Source organism: Octopus sinensis, linkage group LG15, assembly GCF_006345805.1.
Source record: "Octopus sinensis linkage group LG15, ASM634580v1, whole genome shotgun sequence".
Classification (NCBI taxonomy): Eukaryota; Metazoa; Mollusca; class Cephalopoda; order Octopoda; family Octopodidae; genus Octopus; species Octopus sinensis.
This window is the reverse complement of record NC_043011.1, coordinates 52,510,075-52,529,893: the sequence shown is the minus strand read 5'-3', so window position 1 is coordinate 52,529,893 and position 19,819 is coordinate 52,510,075. Positions and strand designations below refer to the sequence as shown.

Sequence of the window (19,819 nt, the reverse complement as noted above, 5' to 3'; positions counted from 1 at the left end):
ATCTGTGAAGACATAAGAAAACACAAACTGAGGAAAAGAAATCCTTCAAAGGAGTGTGTTAACCCTTTCGTTGCTGTATTTCTTTTGAAATGCTCTGTGTTTTTTCAATTACTTTAAATATAACAAAGAATTTAGTAAAATAACTTAGTTATCATTCAGCTAGTGTTAGGAACATAAATTGTGACTAAGGTTTGGTGGAAGATTTTAATTCAAAACTTATGGAAACAAGACATTTGTACTCAGAGCCAGAGCCGGTTTCAGCCGGGTTGGTAATGAAAGGGTTAAACATCCAATTCACTGGTACTTCAGTTGGATACCACATAAATATTGGTATAATTCAATAATACAGATAAATTAGAGATATTTTATTGACAATCCAATAATTTATTTATATTACAATATTACATTAAATACTATGAATATAATATATAGCATAACATAATATTATATAACAAATAATTATAAAAACCATAAAAGGCCAACAAATTGTTTCGACATATATATATTTTTACTGATATGCATATGACAAAGACAAGAAATTCTGTCTTCTCTGCAATTCTGAGCTATTTTTCATTATTTTTTCTAAAAATACTCTAGTAAACACGGTTATAGAGCGAGCATACAGATGTAAGCATTGGCAAAAACATACATTTAGTGCATATAAGTAGTCTCTATCATTATATATAATTTAAACTTTAATTTCCTTTATATTTAACATTCACTATTAATATCCCTACTCTTTCTGTTAGCTACTTATAAAATATAACGTTTTTTTAAACAATATTAATAGCGTTCTGTCTATCGCTATACAAATCCATCATTTTTTGCTAAAATGTCTTATTGATGAGTTTCGTTTTTTTCACTTTCCTGAGGAGAAGATTGCATTGTTTATACCATTTATTCTTTTGAATAGTATCAGTGGAATTTTCGAAACATGTGTCGAAAATATTTGATTACACCTGCGTTAACTCCATTTTTTATTCATATATATATATATATATTAATTGTAAGAGATTGTAAGAGACGAAAAAGAAAATGGAGATTGGGAAGTTAATAATTGTTTATTATTAACAATAAAAACCATTAAAAGCAAATATATTTTCCTTGAAATGCTATAAACAAAATAATTCAAAATTTCATTAACCAATCAGAATAAAGTGACCAACATGGATCTATATTAACTTCTTAGGGGTGATGGGTAAAAAGTGTAAACGCATATATATATACTCATACATGTATGTGTGAGTGTGCCTGTATATGTATGTATGTATACATATCTATGTATATGTGTGGATATGTGTGTACGTGTGGATATATGCATATATGTGAGTATATGCATGACTCTGTGCATGGACATACAGATACATATATGTATGTGTGTATATGTATACATGCATACTTGCACAAACCACATGGTTCCAGGTTCAGTCCCACTGTGTGGGACCATGGCAAGTCTCTTCTATTATAGCCTCGGGCTGACCAAAGCCTTGTGAGTGGATTTGGTAGACGGAAACTGAAAGAAGCCCATCGTATATATGTATGGATATATATATAATATATAATATATATATATATATATGTATGTATGTATGTGTTCTGTGGTTGTCCCCACCAACATCGCTTGACAACAGATGCTGGTGTGTTTACATCCCCGTAACTTAGCGGTTCGGCAAAAGTCACCGATAGAATAAGTACTAGGCTTCCAAAGAATAAGTCCTGGGGTCGATTTGCTCGACTAAAGGTGGTGCTCCAGTATAGCCACATTTAAATGACTGAAACAAATAAATGAGTAAAGAGTATATACAAATTTTCATAACTTTATTTATACCTCATAAATGAATATTCCATTATTTTATTAACTTTAATCATATTTAAATTTCTTCTATCATCTCTATTCAATTTATTCATTTATTGTTCTAATTCTATTTACCTACTCTATCTTATCTCCAATCAGCCTGAAATCCCCTCGCCTGAATATGTAACAAAACAAATCAAATCATAAACCAAGATTAATATTTATATATATATGTATATATGGAACATGGCATTCTTGCCAGTAGAATGTTAAAAGCACCATCTGAGCGTGATCGTTGCCAAGGCCGCTGATTGGCTCCCATGCCGGTGGCACGTAATAAGTACCATTCAAGCGTGATCATTGCCAGAGTCACCTAACTGGCACATGTGCCAGTGACATGTGAATAAAATAACATTCGAACGTGGTCGTTGCCAGTGCTGCCAGACTGGCTCCCATGCAGGTAGCACATAAAAAACACCTTTTGAGCATGGTCATTGCTAGAACCGCCTGACTGGCCCGTGTGCCAGTGGCACGTAAAAGCACCCACTACACTCTCGGAGTGGTTGGCGTTAGGAAGGGCATCCAGCTATAGAAACTTTGCCAGATCAGATTGGAGCCTGGTGCAGCCTTCTAGCTCGCCAGTCCTCAGTCAAACCGTTCAACCCATGCTAGTATGGAAAGCAGATGTTAAACGACAACAATGATGATGATATACATATATATATATCAAAATATATCTTGAACCCACAAGAATACAAAAAAAGAGAGAGACAGGCAGAAGCAAGGAAAATGCCCCTTGTATTTGAATGCTATGGAAATATTTTTTAAAAAGACTTTTCATTTAATTTTTCCACAATTTAATTGTTTTCCATACTTAAGCGTTGAAAATGTCTCAATGACTGAAACCAGTACTAAAATGTTTTTCATGATGAAATTATTTTAGCATTTTCTACCTTGACTTATTTTCCATATATATATATATATATACTCTTTTACTTGTTTCAGTCATTTGACTGTGGCCATGCTGGAGCACCGCCTTTTTTAATCGAGCAACTCGACCCCGGGACTTATTCTTTTGTAAGCCCAGTACTTATTCTATCGGTCTGTTTTGCCGAACCGTTAAGTAACGGAGACATAAACACTAGCATCGGTTGGTCAAGCAATGCTAGGGGACAACACAGACACACAAACACACACCCACGCATATATATATATATATATATATTATATATATATATATATACATATACATACAACGGCTTCTTTCAGTTTCTGTCTACCAAATCCACTCACAAGGCTTTGGTCGGCCCGAGGCTATAGTAGAAGATACTTGCCCAAGGTGCCACGCAGTGGGACTGAACCCGGAACCATGTGGTTGGTAAACAAGCTACTTACCACACAGCCACTCCTACGCCTATATATATAAATAAAGAGAGAGAGAGAGAGTGGGGAAAGAGAAGTAGATAGATATGATGGTTTTCATTTAATTTCTGTCCACCAAAATTCCATTCACACCTGTTTAAGATACCAAGCAGTGGAACTGGACCATAACCACATGATTAGGAAGGCAAGATACTTCTTAATCACAAAAACCACACATACACACCCAAACACTCACACATACATACATATCCACACAACATACCATGCATACCATACATACATATAAGATCAAATCAGAACATTATATAGGTTTTTCAAACTGTATTGCTTTATCCTCAGAAGAGAAGAAAAAAAAACATGGGATGGTGGAAGGGTAGTCATCATCATCATCATTGTGAACAATCATTAGTCACTGGTTTAAGAATACAAACACCATAGGTTTTCAAAAGTAAAAAACAAATACAAAAGAATGAGCCACAAATTCAATATCTCTCTCTCTCTCACACACACACAGACACACACACACGCACAAACAAACAAAAGTTTATTATAGAAAGGAGATCAATATATCAGCTAGCATTATTTCTCCTCATCATCATCACCACCACCACCGCCACCTTCACTATTATTACTATTACTATTACCACCCCGCCACCATCACCACCAATAACAACAACAGCCCCACCACATAAGCATTAACACTGTTATTACAACGGCTATTCATCATATATTAGGCAGGGGTAGTCATCCTCATCCCACTGGAGTTGAGTCAGAGTAAATAGGGCAGCAAAATAAACAACAACAAAAAGCTTACAGAATGTGAAGACATCCACACACACACATATATATATATATATATATATATAAATAAATACACACACACATTTATATACATAGTGGATGAGGAAGAGAGGAAAAGGGAAAGAGACACAGACAAAGAGAGAGAGTGTGTGAAAGGTTCAACACACAAGGTAAGTTAGCAGAACATACTCTCTGTTTTTTTTTTTATCAATTTTTAAATTTTTTTTTTATTTTACCATTTTGCCATTCTGGTCCACCATCAACAGGTATAGCAAGCTAGTCTCTCTCTCTCAATCTCATTTACCTATTCTTTCCTTCTCTGCCCGTTTCTCTCTTTTATATATATATATATATATATGAAATCCGCCGAAACTACACCTGATTATATATACACTTTAGATGAGTTGTAGTGCACCTGAGCACTGTACACAATTATTATTATTATTATTATTATATATGCACAGGTGCAGCAGACAAGAATAGCAAGAGAAAAAAAAGAACTATATGCATACTATACATACAGGTAAATGAAATATGATGAATGTATATATATATATATATATATATATATATATATATATATATATATATATGATGTGGGTGTATGCATAGTTGTGAAGGAAATGTTTTAGAAAATGCTAAGTCAGTAAATTAATAGTACACATATAAGGTACAAGGACACGCATACATACAATACACACACCCATAAAACCTAACTGTATTTGTCCCAGCTCTGTATGGTCTGAGTTTAAGTCCAGACAAAACCAACATTACCATTCATCCTTCCTTACCATTATCAAGTTGCGTACTGAGGTCGACCTAATCGACTGGCCCCCTCCCCCCCCGCAAATTTCAGGCCTTGTGCCTATTAGTAGAAAGATTATCATTATTGTTATTATTACTCTTTTACTTGTTTCAGTCATTTGACTGTGGCCATGCTGGAGCACCACCTTTAGTCGAGCAAATCAACCCCGGGACTTATTCTTTGTAAGCCCAGTACTTATTCTATCGGTCTCTTTTGCCGAACCGCTAAGTGACGGGGACGTAAACACACCAGCATCAGTTGTCAAGCAATGCTAGGGGGACAAACACAGACACACAAACATATATATATATATACATATATACGACAGGCTTCTTTCAGTTTCCGTCTACGAAATCCACTCACAAGACATTGGTCGGCACGGGGCTATAGCAGAAGACACTTGCCCAAGATGCCACGCAGTGGGACTGAACCCGGAACCATGTGGTTGGTTAGCAAGCTACTTACCAATAATAATAATTATTATTATTATTATTATTATTATTATTATTCTTTGATTTTTGTTGGCCAATAAACGAGAATTAATTATTATTATTATTAAAGTCAGTGAGCTGGTAGAATCATCAGCACATTGAATAAAACGCTTGGTGGCTTTTTTTTCTGGTTCTTTTATGTTCTGGGTTCAAATACCACCGAGGTCGACTTTGCCTTTCATCCTCTCAGGGTCGATAAATTAAGCACCAGAGAGACACTGGGGTCGATGTAATCGACTCACCCCCCCCCCCAAATGGCTGCCCTTGTGGAAAAATTCGAAACCACTATTATTATTATTCATTGCTTCACTCTGGGTTCAAATTCTGCCGAGGTCAACTTTACCTTTCATCCTTTTGAGATTGATAAATTAAGTACCAGTGAAACACTGGGTCGATGTAATCGACTAGTCCCTCACCCTGCAAATTTCAGGCCTTGTTCCTATAGTAGAAAGGACTACTACTACTACCACTACTATACTACTACTAATAGTAGAAAGGACTACTACTACTACTACTACTACAAAGCTTTATTTCAACAAAACCCAATTACCCTACATTTCAGGAGAAAGCTGAGTGAGGTGGACTTTGTATGAATGCATCCATCTTTTCATAACTGTCAACAAGTTTATGACCACAGGACGTTTGAATATCAAGAGGAAACAAAAATACTATATATGTATGTATGTATATATATGTATGTATGCATATATATGTGTGTATATATATATATATGTATATATATGAGTGTCTGTATATTATATATTATATATATATACCGGAGTAAACACATAAATGTGAAACAAGGTGGAAAAAATAGTACTCAATACCAGTGGTAGAGTAATCTTTAAATAAAGTATATATATATATATATATATATATATATATATGTAGGTCCCGGGTTGATTCGGGGTTAACCACAATATATATATATATATATGTAAAGATAGATAGATAAAAAGACGAACAGACAGATGTGGATACTTAGATGAATGCATGCATACATACATGTATATTAGTTTTTTTGGGAGAAGTTCAAAGTCACAACACATACACACGTTATAAATATACATACCACCACACACACACACTCACAGACACACACACACACATAATGTGAGAAAGAGAGGGAGGGAGGGAAAGCTGTTGTAGAGAAAGAGTAATACACCTTGTCACCATCCATTAGAAAACCTGACAGATCGATACCAATCAATTGTTATACTAACAGTCGCACAATTGAATACACGTTTGTATGTGTGTGTGTGTGTGTGGCCATATGTAAATGTTATGCTCCACCTTCACCATCACTAACCAACTTCTTACTACAAAGTATTCTGTTACGCACAAATGAACGTCTACATATAATAAACACACGCACGCACGCACACACATATATACATACACACACACACCACTAATATGAACGATTATAACGACTATAGTTCTCTGAAAAGAAAGGTAGCGTGATGCTGGGACAGGGTGGAGGTTACATTTAACTAACTCCGATTAATAAATTAATAATTAATTAAGCTGTTGTTTGTATATGTTAGTTTTTGTCATACATATTACGTTGCTTTGTTTGTTTATTTTTTTTTTACATATATACGTGTGTGTATGTGTGAGGGAAATAGAGAGACAGACAGAGAGAAGGAAAACATTTTTTAAAAAAAAGATCAATATTCTTTACCCACCCGTTTTTCTTATTGTCCACATTTTGAGCAGCCAAATTCTCATTGTGTATTCTCCTCCTTTGAAACAAGGGGCTGTCAGTGGTCGACCCCAGTGGCTGGAGAACAAACTTGGCCATGATGCGATGATGGTGATGAATTCAACTGAAGCCGGCAATTTTTTTGTTCTCCTTATCCTCTTCTCTCGTCTGCTTCACTGATTAAGGTCAAGTTTATGTGGCGGCTGGCTATATACACCAACAACCAATCTGTATAATCTGACTAAATGACTGAAACTATCTCTTTCATCTGAATGATACAGATCCAGCTCTACCCGTCTGACTGTCTGTCCTTGTTTAATTGAGGCCCGCCCCTTCCGTCGCCGTGCATCTATCTGATACTTGATCTAAATAGTCTACATTATTAGTCGGTCCCTCCTTTACGTATTCACACCTATCGGTGCAGCAACATCGGCAACCCCCAAAGATCTTGTAGGGGGTTAGACAGACTTTGCATATTTCGAAGGAAAACGAATAGAAATACGAGGAATCAATTATCCAGAAGTTATTGGGGCGGGTTGGGGATCTTCGACGTTGTGACCCGCCGCCCAGAAAGATGTAGCAGCTAAATCTTCTACCTTCAAAATAAAAAAAAGGATGGTAATGGTCACACCTGAAATGCTTTTTACCACCACAGGTCTGACCTGGGGTTAAACCATCACCACAGCAACTATAACCGAAATCTGTATCTTCAGCTAAAAAAGATATAATAACCAATGAGGTACGGAAGTTTTTTTTCTTTTCTTTTTTTCAATGAAGACAATATCTGAACGTTTAAGAGAGAGAGAGAGGAGAGAGAGAGAGAGAGTTCAGCTGCTACTTCGCCTTTGACTCTTACCGACGCAGGCTACCAACCCACCACACATAAAACTAGTCAGTACCTCCCTCGAATTCTCGGGATTTTAACGGTATAACTTAGAGAGGATATCTGACTGACTGAGAATCAATTTGGCTTCAGATGTGTGTGTGTGTGTGTGTGTGTGTGAATCTCTCTATACCTAATCTGTGGTGTCTGTATACGTAAAAGCCCAGCACACCTTGCGAACAGGTTAGCTTCTAAAATTTATCGGTCAGAAAAGCGTCAAGCGTGTGTATATATATGTATATAAAAGTAAAAGAATTTGAATAACACCTTCGTTTAACCCCATTTATTTATATATATGTTATACAAAATATTTCACGTAAATCCGAAGTTCCTAACTTTATATGTGTGTGTGTGTGTGTGTGTATATATATATATATATGTGTGTGTGTGTATATATATAATTGTGTATATTGACAGGGCAAGGCTGCTAGGTAGTCTGCCGCATGCTAGAAATAGATCATCAAACGATCAACCTACTAAGGAAGTTCTCTAGAGGAAAAATTCAGCGAACACCAGAACCAAATTTGGCGGGCAGGACAGATGAAAATTTATATATATATTATATATATATATAAATAATGATTACTTCCAGCTGAATGAACGACGTAGTTCTTAATAATAACACTTAACTCAGAAATTAAATTCAGGGTGGATTTTTTTTTCGTATAGGCAACGCGCGCGCGAACACGTTTGTATATATATATACGTATGTGTCAAAGTGTGAGAGTTTATGCACGCCTTTTATCTGCCTAATTAGTGACATGAGATAAAACACCACCATCAGCACTATCACAATCACACACACACACATATATATATATATATAATATATATATATATATATATATATATATATACTATTAACATTGCAAGCATAACAAGCAACAGCAACAACAATTAACTAATAAATATTAAATAGTTTTGGAAACTGGGTTGTAATAACAAATATCAGTCATTATTAGTCAAATTGCAGAGAAGAGAAGATAGAGGTGAGTAGAAGAAATAGGAAGAAATTGGCTGTGTCAAACAGTTAGACAGATGTTAGTGAGGAGATGGAGAGAGAGAAAGAGAGCAGAGAAATGCACCATTATACACAAACGTTTTATATATATATATACATACACACACACACACATATACACCCATGCATCACACATTACACTGTATGATACCACCCATAAATACCTCAATTATACACAAACAGTCATACTAGATTCCATCACACCCCCACATTTCACTACTGTACAACCAACCCTACTGTATTACACATCAAATTCTACAACTACTACCACACTAGATTCCTTCCACGACCATCAATATAAACATGGATATCACCACCACCACCACCAGAGCCGAGATAAAATCTTGTGGGACCTTGGGCTACACACAGGTACTGTGAAGGAGTAATATTTGCAAAAAAGCACAATGTAAAAAAAATAGATATCACAAGCACAATAAATAAAATCTGAACAAGAAGAAGCAACTTTCTGTGAGAACATCAGAAAATTGTAAGTTCTTGCCATGAGAGCAAGTCTGTTGAGTCATATTAGTACCATTGTTTGGTCTGTGTTCATTCTTTATATATTTCCTCTCAGACAAATTCTTGTCTCTAAATCACGTTATTTATCATTAAACACAAGTGAATCCATAATGCTATTCAAATATTAGGGAATGAAGCATATAGGAGCATATAGTATATTAAAAGCTTGTAGAGTTTTCAGGCTTGGGCCTGAATTTTGTCAAAATTCTTAAAGTGAAGAATTTTTGGTACAAAAATTCAAACTCAGTATTATCTAAATAAATCTTTTGAAACTTGGCTGCTGGTGCTGAAATGTCTTCATGTCTGGAAAGTCAACCAACAAAAAAAACAACTTTTACTCTTTTACTTGTTTCAGTCATTTGACAGCAGCCATGCTGGAGCACTGCCTTTAGTCGAGCAAATCGACCCCGGGACTTATTCTTTGCAAGCCCAGTACTTATTATATCGGTATTTTTTGTCGAACCACTAAGTGACGGGGACGTAAACACACCAGCATCGGTTGTCAAGCAATGCTAGGGGGACAAACACAGACACACACACTTATATATATATACGACAGGCTTCTTTCAGTTTCTGTCTACCAAATCCACTCACAAGGCATTGGTCGGCCCGGGGCTATAGCAGAAGACACTTGCCCAAGATGCCACGCAGTGGGACTGAACCCGGAACCATGTGGTTGGTTAGCAAGCTACTTACCACACAGCCACTCCTGCGCCTATGTTTCATTACAATAACAAAGAACGAGTATGACTTGTCTCTAAAACCGTTCTTTCTTTTATTCTTTTACTTGTTTCAATCCTTTTGACTGCGGCCATGCTGGAGCACTGCCTTAAAGGTTTTTTTTTTGTAGTTGAACAAATCGATACCAAGACTTATTCTTTGTAAGCCTAGTACTTATTCTGTTGGTCTCTTTTGTTGAACCACTAAGTTACTGGAACGTAAACACACCAACATCATCAGTTGTCAAGTGATGGTGGGGAAAAACACAGACACAAAGACATACATATATGATGGGCTTCTTTCAGTTTCCATCTACTGAATCCACTCACAAGGTTTTTGGTCATCCCGAGGTTATAGTAGCAGACACTTGCCCAAGGTGCCATGAACCCAGAACCACATGGTTGGGGAGCAAGCTTTTTACCACACAGCCATGCCTGCACCTAAATATGTTTCTACTTCAACCCTTTTGTTACAATATTTCTGTTGAAATGCACTGCCTTTGTTTCAATTCATCTTCAAAAGAATGAAGAACTTGGTAAAATAATTTCATAATTATATGAAGCTGGTGCTTTTGGAATAAATTAAATTTGGTAGAAGATTCTAATTTAGATCATTTTAAAACAAGAAATTTGTCTTGGATTGGAATCAGGGGTGATCTTAGGCAGGTTGGTATCAATAGGGTTAAGCTGTTTTACTTCACAAAGCAACATCTTCAGCGAAGGTGCATGGTTTAGTGGTTAGGTTGTTGGAATCATAAACATAAGATTAAGGTTTCAATTCCTGAACCAGGTGATGCATTGTGTTCTTGAGCAAAGCACTTCATTTCACATTGCTCAGTCCACTCAGCTAGCAAAAATGAGTAATCCTACACTGAACCGGTGTCTTGTCCAGTGGGGAATAAATACTCCACAGAAACCAGCCTTATGAGTCTGAATGATTCAAGGAGTTTTATCCTTTTTTATCCTTCTTCAGCATTACCAATTCTCTTCTTTTTGTTCAATCATTACTGTATTCCGTATTTTCTACTTAAATTTTTTTGCTTTATTTTAGGATACTAGAGCTTTCACAAATGAACTGAAGTTAAAGTAATGGTGGGGCCTTATGTCTACACTTTCTAGTTACTACTCCATGGTTTGCTTATAAAACAACACATTTGCATTTAGCTAGCCTCGTAACTTTCACATAACATCAAATATTACTATTCTTTGGTTATGCAAATTATTCCACATTTTGCTGGAAAAACAAGCTTGGTATCATGAATTTGGGAAATTTTTACTTACTGATCACCACTCTCGATGAATAGAATAGTTTTTTTTTTTTTTTTACTTCCATAGTACCATCATCATCATCATCAGCATTTAATATTTATGTTCCATGATGGCATGGGTTGGATGGTTTGATAGGATCCAATGGATGCAAAAACTGCATCATACTCCACTGTCTACTTTTGCATGATTTCTATGGCTAGATGCTTTTCCTGATGCCAACACTTAACAGATTGTACTGGGTATGCATGCTTTTTTTCTGCCATTCTTTTATTTTTTGTGTCATCAGCACAGCTTGCAAGACTACAAACCTCAAGGGAGGCAGTTTTATGCAAGTGGATGAAGGATGAAAGTATGAGAGGAACCAGAGCAGAGATAGGTTCCTAGTTGTAGAGGAGCTACAGGACTATTCACATTTTAGAAGAGACGGTGGTGGGGTGATTGGGGTGGAGTGAGGAGGAGATGAAAATAGTGGTGAGGGTGGTGTCTGTGTGGATCCTCAAAGTATGAGGTGAGAAGTAAATGGAGAAAGAAGAATTGACAGTCTGGGTGTGTGGAAGGGTGTGAGTTGGGGAATGGGTGACTATGTTTATTACAAATATGAATACACATTATATTCAGTGAACCCTTTTTAAATACATAATCTAGAGTACTTATACTTGGATTTAGCATTCATAGGCACAGGCAGGGTTGTGTGCTTTACAACCATGATATCTTGGGTTCAGTCCCGTTGCTTGGCACCTTTGGCAGGTGTCTTCTACTATAGCTGTGGGCCAACAAAAAAAACCTTGTGATTGGATTGGGTAGATGGAAACTGAAAGAAGCCTATCATGTGTGTGTGTGTGTGTGTACCCTTGTCTTGGCATTACATGATGGTTGTAAAAGAGCATGTTATTTGATTCCAATCTTCTGTGAAAAATATGCCTGGTCATGGGGAAGTATTACTTTGCTTGGAAACCGGTGAGGGTTGGCAACAGGAACAGCATCCAGAAGCAGGAAATCTGCCTCAACAAATTCTGCTTGACCCATGCAAGAATGGAAAAGTGGCAGTTAAATGATGATAATGATGAAATAAAATAACTCTTTTGCTTAATCAATATCAACCCCAACACGACGATCATCACAACTTTACATTAGATTCCCCCCAGTCACAAAAACCACCAAACCAATGAGGAAAGCCTCCATGTGGTCATCTGATCTGTTAAATATAACAGCCAATTTTCCCTCGAATCACATCTTACTGTTTTAAAGAAGGAATTAGCATATTGCATAATTGGAAAGACCAAGGTGATCACACCTAATATGCTGCTGATTGTAGTTTTAATTGATCAAGAGTGACTAGGGCAGAAACAATACCACCACCACCAACAACAACAACATCCCACCTGCTACATTAGATCCAATTCCTGTACCGTCACCAACACATCACACCATTACAATGCTAAAACCGCTACCACCATCACCATCACAGCAATGTCACATTACACCAGTTTCATCCACCACCACCACCAATACTATCACATATGAGATTTCATTTCTGCCACCACTACCACCACACCATTAAACTACATTAGACAAGATTCTAACACCACCACCATCACCGGAACATTTACACCAGATTCCACTGTCATAACTATCACAACCACTATCACCACTACATCACATTACACCACCACCACCACCACCACCACCACACACAGTACCACGTTGCATCAAATTCCTCAACCACCACTACCACCATGATAAAGGTTATCTGGGAAAAGACAAGATAATGAATTAAATGAAATTAGGTTGTAAAGTAAAAAGGAAAAACCCAAAAAACTTACTATTCCAGATAGGTTGCTTCATTACCATTTTGACATATTTTTACAGGGTGCCAGTCTATCCCAGTACAACACTTCATTATCATATTGACATAGTTTACATGGTACCACAATGTACTATATTCAACTACTATACTTCATAACCATAGTAATATATTCTACAAGGTACTATAGTCTCCTTCATTACCTATTTCTTTACTACCCACAAGGGGCTTAACACAGAGAGGACAAACTAGGACAGACAAATGGATTAAGTCGATTATATCGACCCCAGTGCGTAACTGGTACTTATTTAATGACCCTGAAAAGGATGAAAGGCAAAGTCGACCTCGGAGGAATTTGAACTCAGAACATAGCGGCAGGCGAAATACCTATTTCTTTATTACCCACAAGGGGCTAAACATAGAGGGGACAAACAAGGACAGACAAATGGATTAAGTCGATTATATCGACCCTAGTGCATAACTGGTACTTATTTAATCGACCCCGAAAGGATGAAAGGCAAAGTCGACCTCAGCGGAATTTGAACTCAGAATGTAGCGGCAGGCAAAATACTGCTAAGCATTTCGTCCAGCGTGCTAACGGTTCTGCCAGCTCGTCTCCTTCATTACCATATTGATATATTCTATAAGGTACCACACCATCCAACTGCTCCATACTTCTATAGACAAATTGTACAAGGTACCTTCTACTGTCCCCTTCAATACAGTGTTGATATATTCTTCAAGGTACTGCTCTGTCCAACTGTCCCCTTCTTTATCATATTTGTATATTCCTCAATTTACCACACTGTCCTACTGTCCTTGACACTAAAGATTTCTCATTTTTCTTCCCACAGATGGCCAACCCCACCCCATAAGTTATTATGTTCTTTTACGCGTTTAATTGTTTCAGTCATTTGACTGTGGCCATGCTGGAGCACTGCCTTTAGTCGAGCAAATTGACCCCAGGACTTATTCTTTTGAAGCCTAGTACTTATTCAATCAGTTTCTTTTGCCGAACTGCTAAGTTACGGGGATGTAAACACACCACCATCGGTTGTCAAGCGATGTTGGGGGGACAAACACAGACACACATACATATATATGTGCAGGTGGCACGTCTGTGCAGGTGGCACGTAAAAAGCACCCACTACACTCACGGAGTGGTTGGCGTTAGGAAGGGCATCCAGCTGTAGAAACATTGCCAGATAAGACTGGAGCCTGGTGCAGCCTTCTGGCTTCCCAGATCCCCGGTCGAACCGTCCAACCCATGCTAGCATGGAGAACGGACGTTAAACGATGATGATGTATACATATATGATGGGCTTCGTTCAGTTTCCGTCTACTAAATCCACTCACAAGGCTTTGGTCGGCCCGAGGCTATAGTTGAAGATACTTGCCCAAGGTGCCATGCAGTGGGAATGAACCCGGAACCATGTGGTTGGAATGCAAGCTACTTACCACACAGCCACTTCTGTTTCAGAAAAGGAAGTATTGAATTATGTGATCCTGGATATCCTGCACTTACAATAAAGATGCCAATTTAAATAACAGAGTATTTGCAATTTAGACTGTACAGTGCTAGTAATTTAGACTGTACAGAATTGACAATTTAGATTGTACACGGCTGGCAATTCGATGGTACAGTACTACCGAATTAGGTAGCACTGTGTTGGCAATTTAGTCAAAACAATATTAGCAATTTATACAAACAGTATTGGCAAGTTAAATGGTACAGTGTTGGCACATCAGATGATAGTATTGGCACTTAGTGTTGATATTATAGATGGTATAGTGTTGGCAATTTCACTGTTAATATAATAAAATGTTGCTGTTTGTTTTAATACATCAAAGGAGGATCAATGCCCCTGACCCTTTGAAATCCCTGACCCCTATTCTGGTAAGATCAATATGGTTTATGTTTACGTCTGGACATTTGTTCAAGGAAACCATAAAGTGGGGAATGAATTTACGAATGAAAGAAATGTTTAGTACTTTTGGCGGGGGATGACGTGTGTCGTGTTATTTTGTGTCTGGTGGGGGCATGCATGTGGGTAGTTCGTAAAGGCATAGAATCTTCTGGATGAAGAAGAAGAAGAAACTGTGGATCTATGAGTCGCTGGAGTTTTGACATTGTTGACATTACTAACTTAATCCGATATCAAGATGAGATTAATATTAGCAGCTGCCTGATTAGAACGAACAAGGTAAGGGAGACAACAGAGATATACTAAAAGGACTAAGAGCAAAATTGTCACCGACAGTGTCAGAGTTATCTCCCCGAGATTTAAAATTAATATCACAAATTACATGATACAAGTACTGTTCACAAAAAGATGGATTTAAAAAGATAAGGGTCTCTTAATATTGCCTCAGGTTATCTCAAGCCGTTTTCGATGGATAAACTGTACTTGTACATCAAAAGTACAGTTCTGTCACACACTGCGTCACGCTAACTCACCTGCGGAGTAAAGTAATGCATACGTTTGTGGAGTACACAGCCATTTAAATGATAATTGATTCAGCGAGCAGGTGTTTCAATTGATCGAACTGAAGGCATGTCTACACAGCTGAGTCCGCACCCCCTGACTTTGTTACCTCATAAGTTTCAGGAAAACAGACACTTGTTTAATGAAATTTTCTACAAATATCCTTCAGATCGCATAGATTACCACTGTCAAAACTTAATGTGAAAAAAAAAAAAAAAAAAGAAAAGCGGATGTACACTGATACACGACAATTCCCCCCCCCCCCAAAAAAAAAATTCACGTTTCTGTGTGTGTGTGTGTGTGTGAGAGAGAGATGTGTATTAGTAAATGTGTGAGCGATGTACCATTTCTTCACATTAATTTCCGATATAACCGTAGTCTATACCAGCTGAAATGATTTGTAGAAAATTTCATAAACAAAAATACCCATTTCTCTGAAAGTTATGAGGAAACAAAGTCTACTTCTGTGAATTATCCGAAACTCCTTTCGCCCCCAACACCGAATTTTTTTTTTTTACAACATATTCCGATACAATCGGAATCTACATTCTCTGAAAGAATATTTTTAGAAAATTTTATTGGAAAGACATGCATTATTCCGAAAACAATGAAGTAACAAAATTGGAGATGAGGATGGCAACCTTGTTTAGGTATGCCGGACTGAATACATATTGTCAAAACCGACGGAGATCCATTGTCGCTGACAGTGCAAGAGTTATTTCCCTGAGATAAATATATATATATATATATATATATATATATATATATATATTATATATATATATATATATAGCAATAATAAATCTCTGAACGACATGTAAACAGTAACCGCTCGACAACGTAAAGTATACTAGCCATCTCAATATGGCTAACCACTAAGGGTGGGTGTTACTGTAGCTTTTAGCCCCAGGAGATCACCGTCTCCAGCTGGCTTTAGGCACACTTTCTATGCCCTTATGGTATTTGCAAAGGGAGGTCATCCCTCTCTCGTAAGCCTAAATGATACGCACGGACTGCAGTTTCGAGGTACTTGCCTCTTGTCAACGTACGGTAATCACCGGTTTACGATGAAAGGAAGACCTATTTCCAAATACTTATGGGTTTTTCTAGTAACTTCCATCACTGATTTCGAAAAACTATCTGCAAGCAATAATAAATCTCTGAACGAGATGTAAACAGTAACCGCTCAGCCAGCTGGAGACGATGATCTCCTGGGGCTAAAAGCTACACTTAGGCTTACGATAGAGGGATGACCTCCCTTTGCAAATACCATAAGGGCATAGAAAGTGTGCCTAAAGCCAGCTGGAGGAGGTGATCTCCTGGGCTAAAAGCTACAGTAACACCCACCCTTAGTGGTTAGCCATATTGAGATGGCTAGTATACTTTACGTTCGTTTCTCCAAAGGGCTGCACCCAAAACCTTCTCTTATGATACAAACTATCATCTTGCCAAAGTAGACTATAACTAGCAATAAATTTCCCAGATTCTAGTATCGATAGCATGTACCATGCTTTCGCTAATTCTTTTACGTGCCTGTGTAATCGTGACCCTCCTATCTTTGACTCAGTGGGACATATAGGATGCGACAGAGGGAAAGATGCTGCAGCAGGACACGGTTGTTATTCATTTTGGTTGAATTGACTGGAACAGCATGAAATGAAGTACTTTGTTCAATAAGTTACCCCGTCCAGTTATTGAACCGATGACCTCATGATCGCGAGTAAAACACTAACGACTCTAACAATTCTGCCAGCCCACTGCCTTAACAATAACCGTTTCAAAATTTTGGCAGGAATCCAGCAATTTACAATGGTCCCCACAATTTCATTGGCACTTTATTTTATCGATCCTGAGAGAATAGAAGGCAAAGTTGACCTTGTTGGGATTTGAACTCAGAGAGAAAAAAAAAACCTCAACTAAATAATCCAAATCCACCTTGTTATCTCTCTATATATAAACGGCAGTTTGTGTGGCTGTCAGGTTGTACCCTCACCCTGACCACGACTTTCAACCGATTCTGATGAAACTTGACACACACATAGCCCAATGTCATAATTCAAAACTAACGCAGCGAAAATTTTGAAAAGTTCCCCCAGTTCTGAAAAGAATCAATAAATTCGACATGGGGTCGGGAATCTAAGCTTTTTATATGCAACACATTTTCTGTCGGAAGACACCTAGGAACATCGTATACATAGAAGTATTCGAGTGAAGAGAAGACATTGCAACCTACGCATGCGCCTTTGTTCCCTAGAGGGAAAGAACTAGATTGGGATTAGTCGTTGCCTACTAGGGGCTCTTACATACCCGGGCAATGCCGGGCTATGCTGCTAGTTTTTCACTACAAATACTGACATCTCCACAACATATCTAACAAGAAAGATGCTCTGTCAGTGCTTCTCAAATTATCTGATGTGGTGTATCAGCAGTTTTTTTCCCAATGTGCCAGGGACCAGTAATATTTCTTAGTAATATTAATTTATACCGGAAATAATATATATATAATGAATATAATATAATAAAAGTTGACAATTTTTTTCATCTTACATTTATTCTGTAAACAAATAATGCAATATTACATAAGCATTTTATAATGTTTCCTTCTTTTCTGGAAACTTACCACGTACCAGCAGCTGATGGCTCACGGACCGGCACCGGTCCGTGGACCACCACTCTGAGTAGCAATGCTCTATGTGGTTCCTTAGCATACGGGAAATAGTAGCCAAATATCTCTCAAATTACACCCTATCTCATAGCTTTTAAAAGAAATAAAAGGAATGTCATATCTAAACTGTAGTCCCAGATACATTAAAATACATGGCTGGAATGCTTATGACCAGAGTCCTGGTAGATTTAAAACTGACCAGGGTCTAAACAACAACAAATGCCATTACTATTTTATCTTTTGTTTGAGTCACTGGACTGCAGCCATGCTGGAGCAACACCTTGAAGAATTTAGTCAAACAAAATAACTCCAGTACTTATTTTTTAAGCCAGGCACTTATTTTATCGGTCTCTTTTGCTGAACCACTACGAAGTTACAAGTACATAAACAAACCAACACTGGTTGTCAACCAGTAAGGGGACAAACACATATACGAAGACGCACACACACATTTGATGGGATTCTATACAGTTTGTGGCTATCAAAGTCACTCACAATGATTCAGTTGGCCAGGGACTATAGGAGAAGATACTTGCTCAAGGTGCCACACAGTGACACTGAACCTAAAACTTCATGGTTGCCAAGTGAGCTTCTGAACCGCAACAATATCACCACATTTCTGTGGCAAGCCTGCAGAATAACACATTCGCCATTTTCGCTGCTGAAACTACAAAATATTTACACGACTTACTGTAATATACCACTCAATAAACAACTAATTAATAAATAAATAATTAACGTCACTACCACCACCAACACCAATTATACAATCCCTCAATTTTGTGGTGTAGGAGTGATGCAGAAAAGAAACTCTATGCTATAAAAATAGTGAGTCTAAAATTATCTTTGCCTTTTTAGTTAGTCTGCCTCTGAGACTGTTCAGCCTACGAAACTGACCAACAAGCCAATGAAACAGTAGTTGTTGAACCATTTCATTTCATTTCATTTGAGTTTGAGTCCATGCTCAGGCCAAGTCGAAGACTCCACCCTCAGAGTCTGGTGTGGTTGTCAGGTTGTATTCTCTGTTTAATTTTGACATGTGTAGGAGCGAGTTTGAGTCAGTTTGTGCTCGTTGTGTATATCCTGGGAGATGGGGTTCATCTCTAATGGTGCTTAAGTATCTATCCAGCTGCAATTTGAATGATTCCACACTGCATCCTGATAGATTTCTGACATGTACCGGAATGGAGTTGAATAGTTGTGCTCCTCGAACCAACAGACTTGACTCTCGCAGGGTTTTTGCTGCCTGGCCAGCCTTTTTGTTGATTGGTGGTAGCTATTTCTAAACCTGTTTAGAAATAGCAGCAAAATCTCCCTCAAGTAACAACCTGCTGTCTTACACAGGGTAACACGATATGAAAACTGCCCAATATCATACCAAGCATTCTGGTGTAATTTATAAAACATTATAAAATTGAATGACACAACCACATGGTCCTGAGTTCAGTCCCACTATGTGGCACCTTGAGTGAG

The 19,819-nt window shown here is 37.6% G+C and overlaps 1 protein-coding gene and 1 long non-coding RNA gene across 4 annotated transcripts in view; one reads left to right on the top strand and one right to left on the bottom strand.

The window, feature by feature from the left end:
• LOC115219649 (LIM and senescent cell antigen-like-containing domain protein 1) overlaps positions 1-19,819 on the bottom strand; it is a 99,369-nt gene that overhangs the window by 48,496 nt on the left and 31,054 nt on the right. For 2 of the 3 annotated variants that reach the window (XR_005002284.1, XM_029789820.2), the window contains exon 1: positions 6,964-7,224. The exons of the other annotated variant lie outside the window; for it this stretch is intronic. Coding sequence is in view for 1 of the 2 variants with exons in the window: in XM_029789820.2 (XP_029645680.2) it covers positions 6,964-7,079 (116 nt within the window). In the remaining variant the exon portion in view is untranslated. Of the gene's footprint in view, positions 1-6,963; positions 7,225-19,819 lie in introns of those variants that run through there. 3 annotated transcript variants of the gene reach the window in all.
• Positions 7,588-19,819, top strand: part of LOC118766347 — a 36,770-nt gene continuing 24,538 nt past the window's right edge. The window contains exon 1 of the long non-coding RNA XR_005002285.1: positions 7,588-7,719. This is a non-coding gene — a long non-coding RNA (uncharacterized LOC118766347). The remainder of the gene's footprint in view (positions 7,720-19,819) is intronic.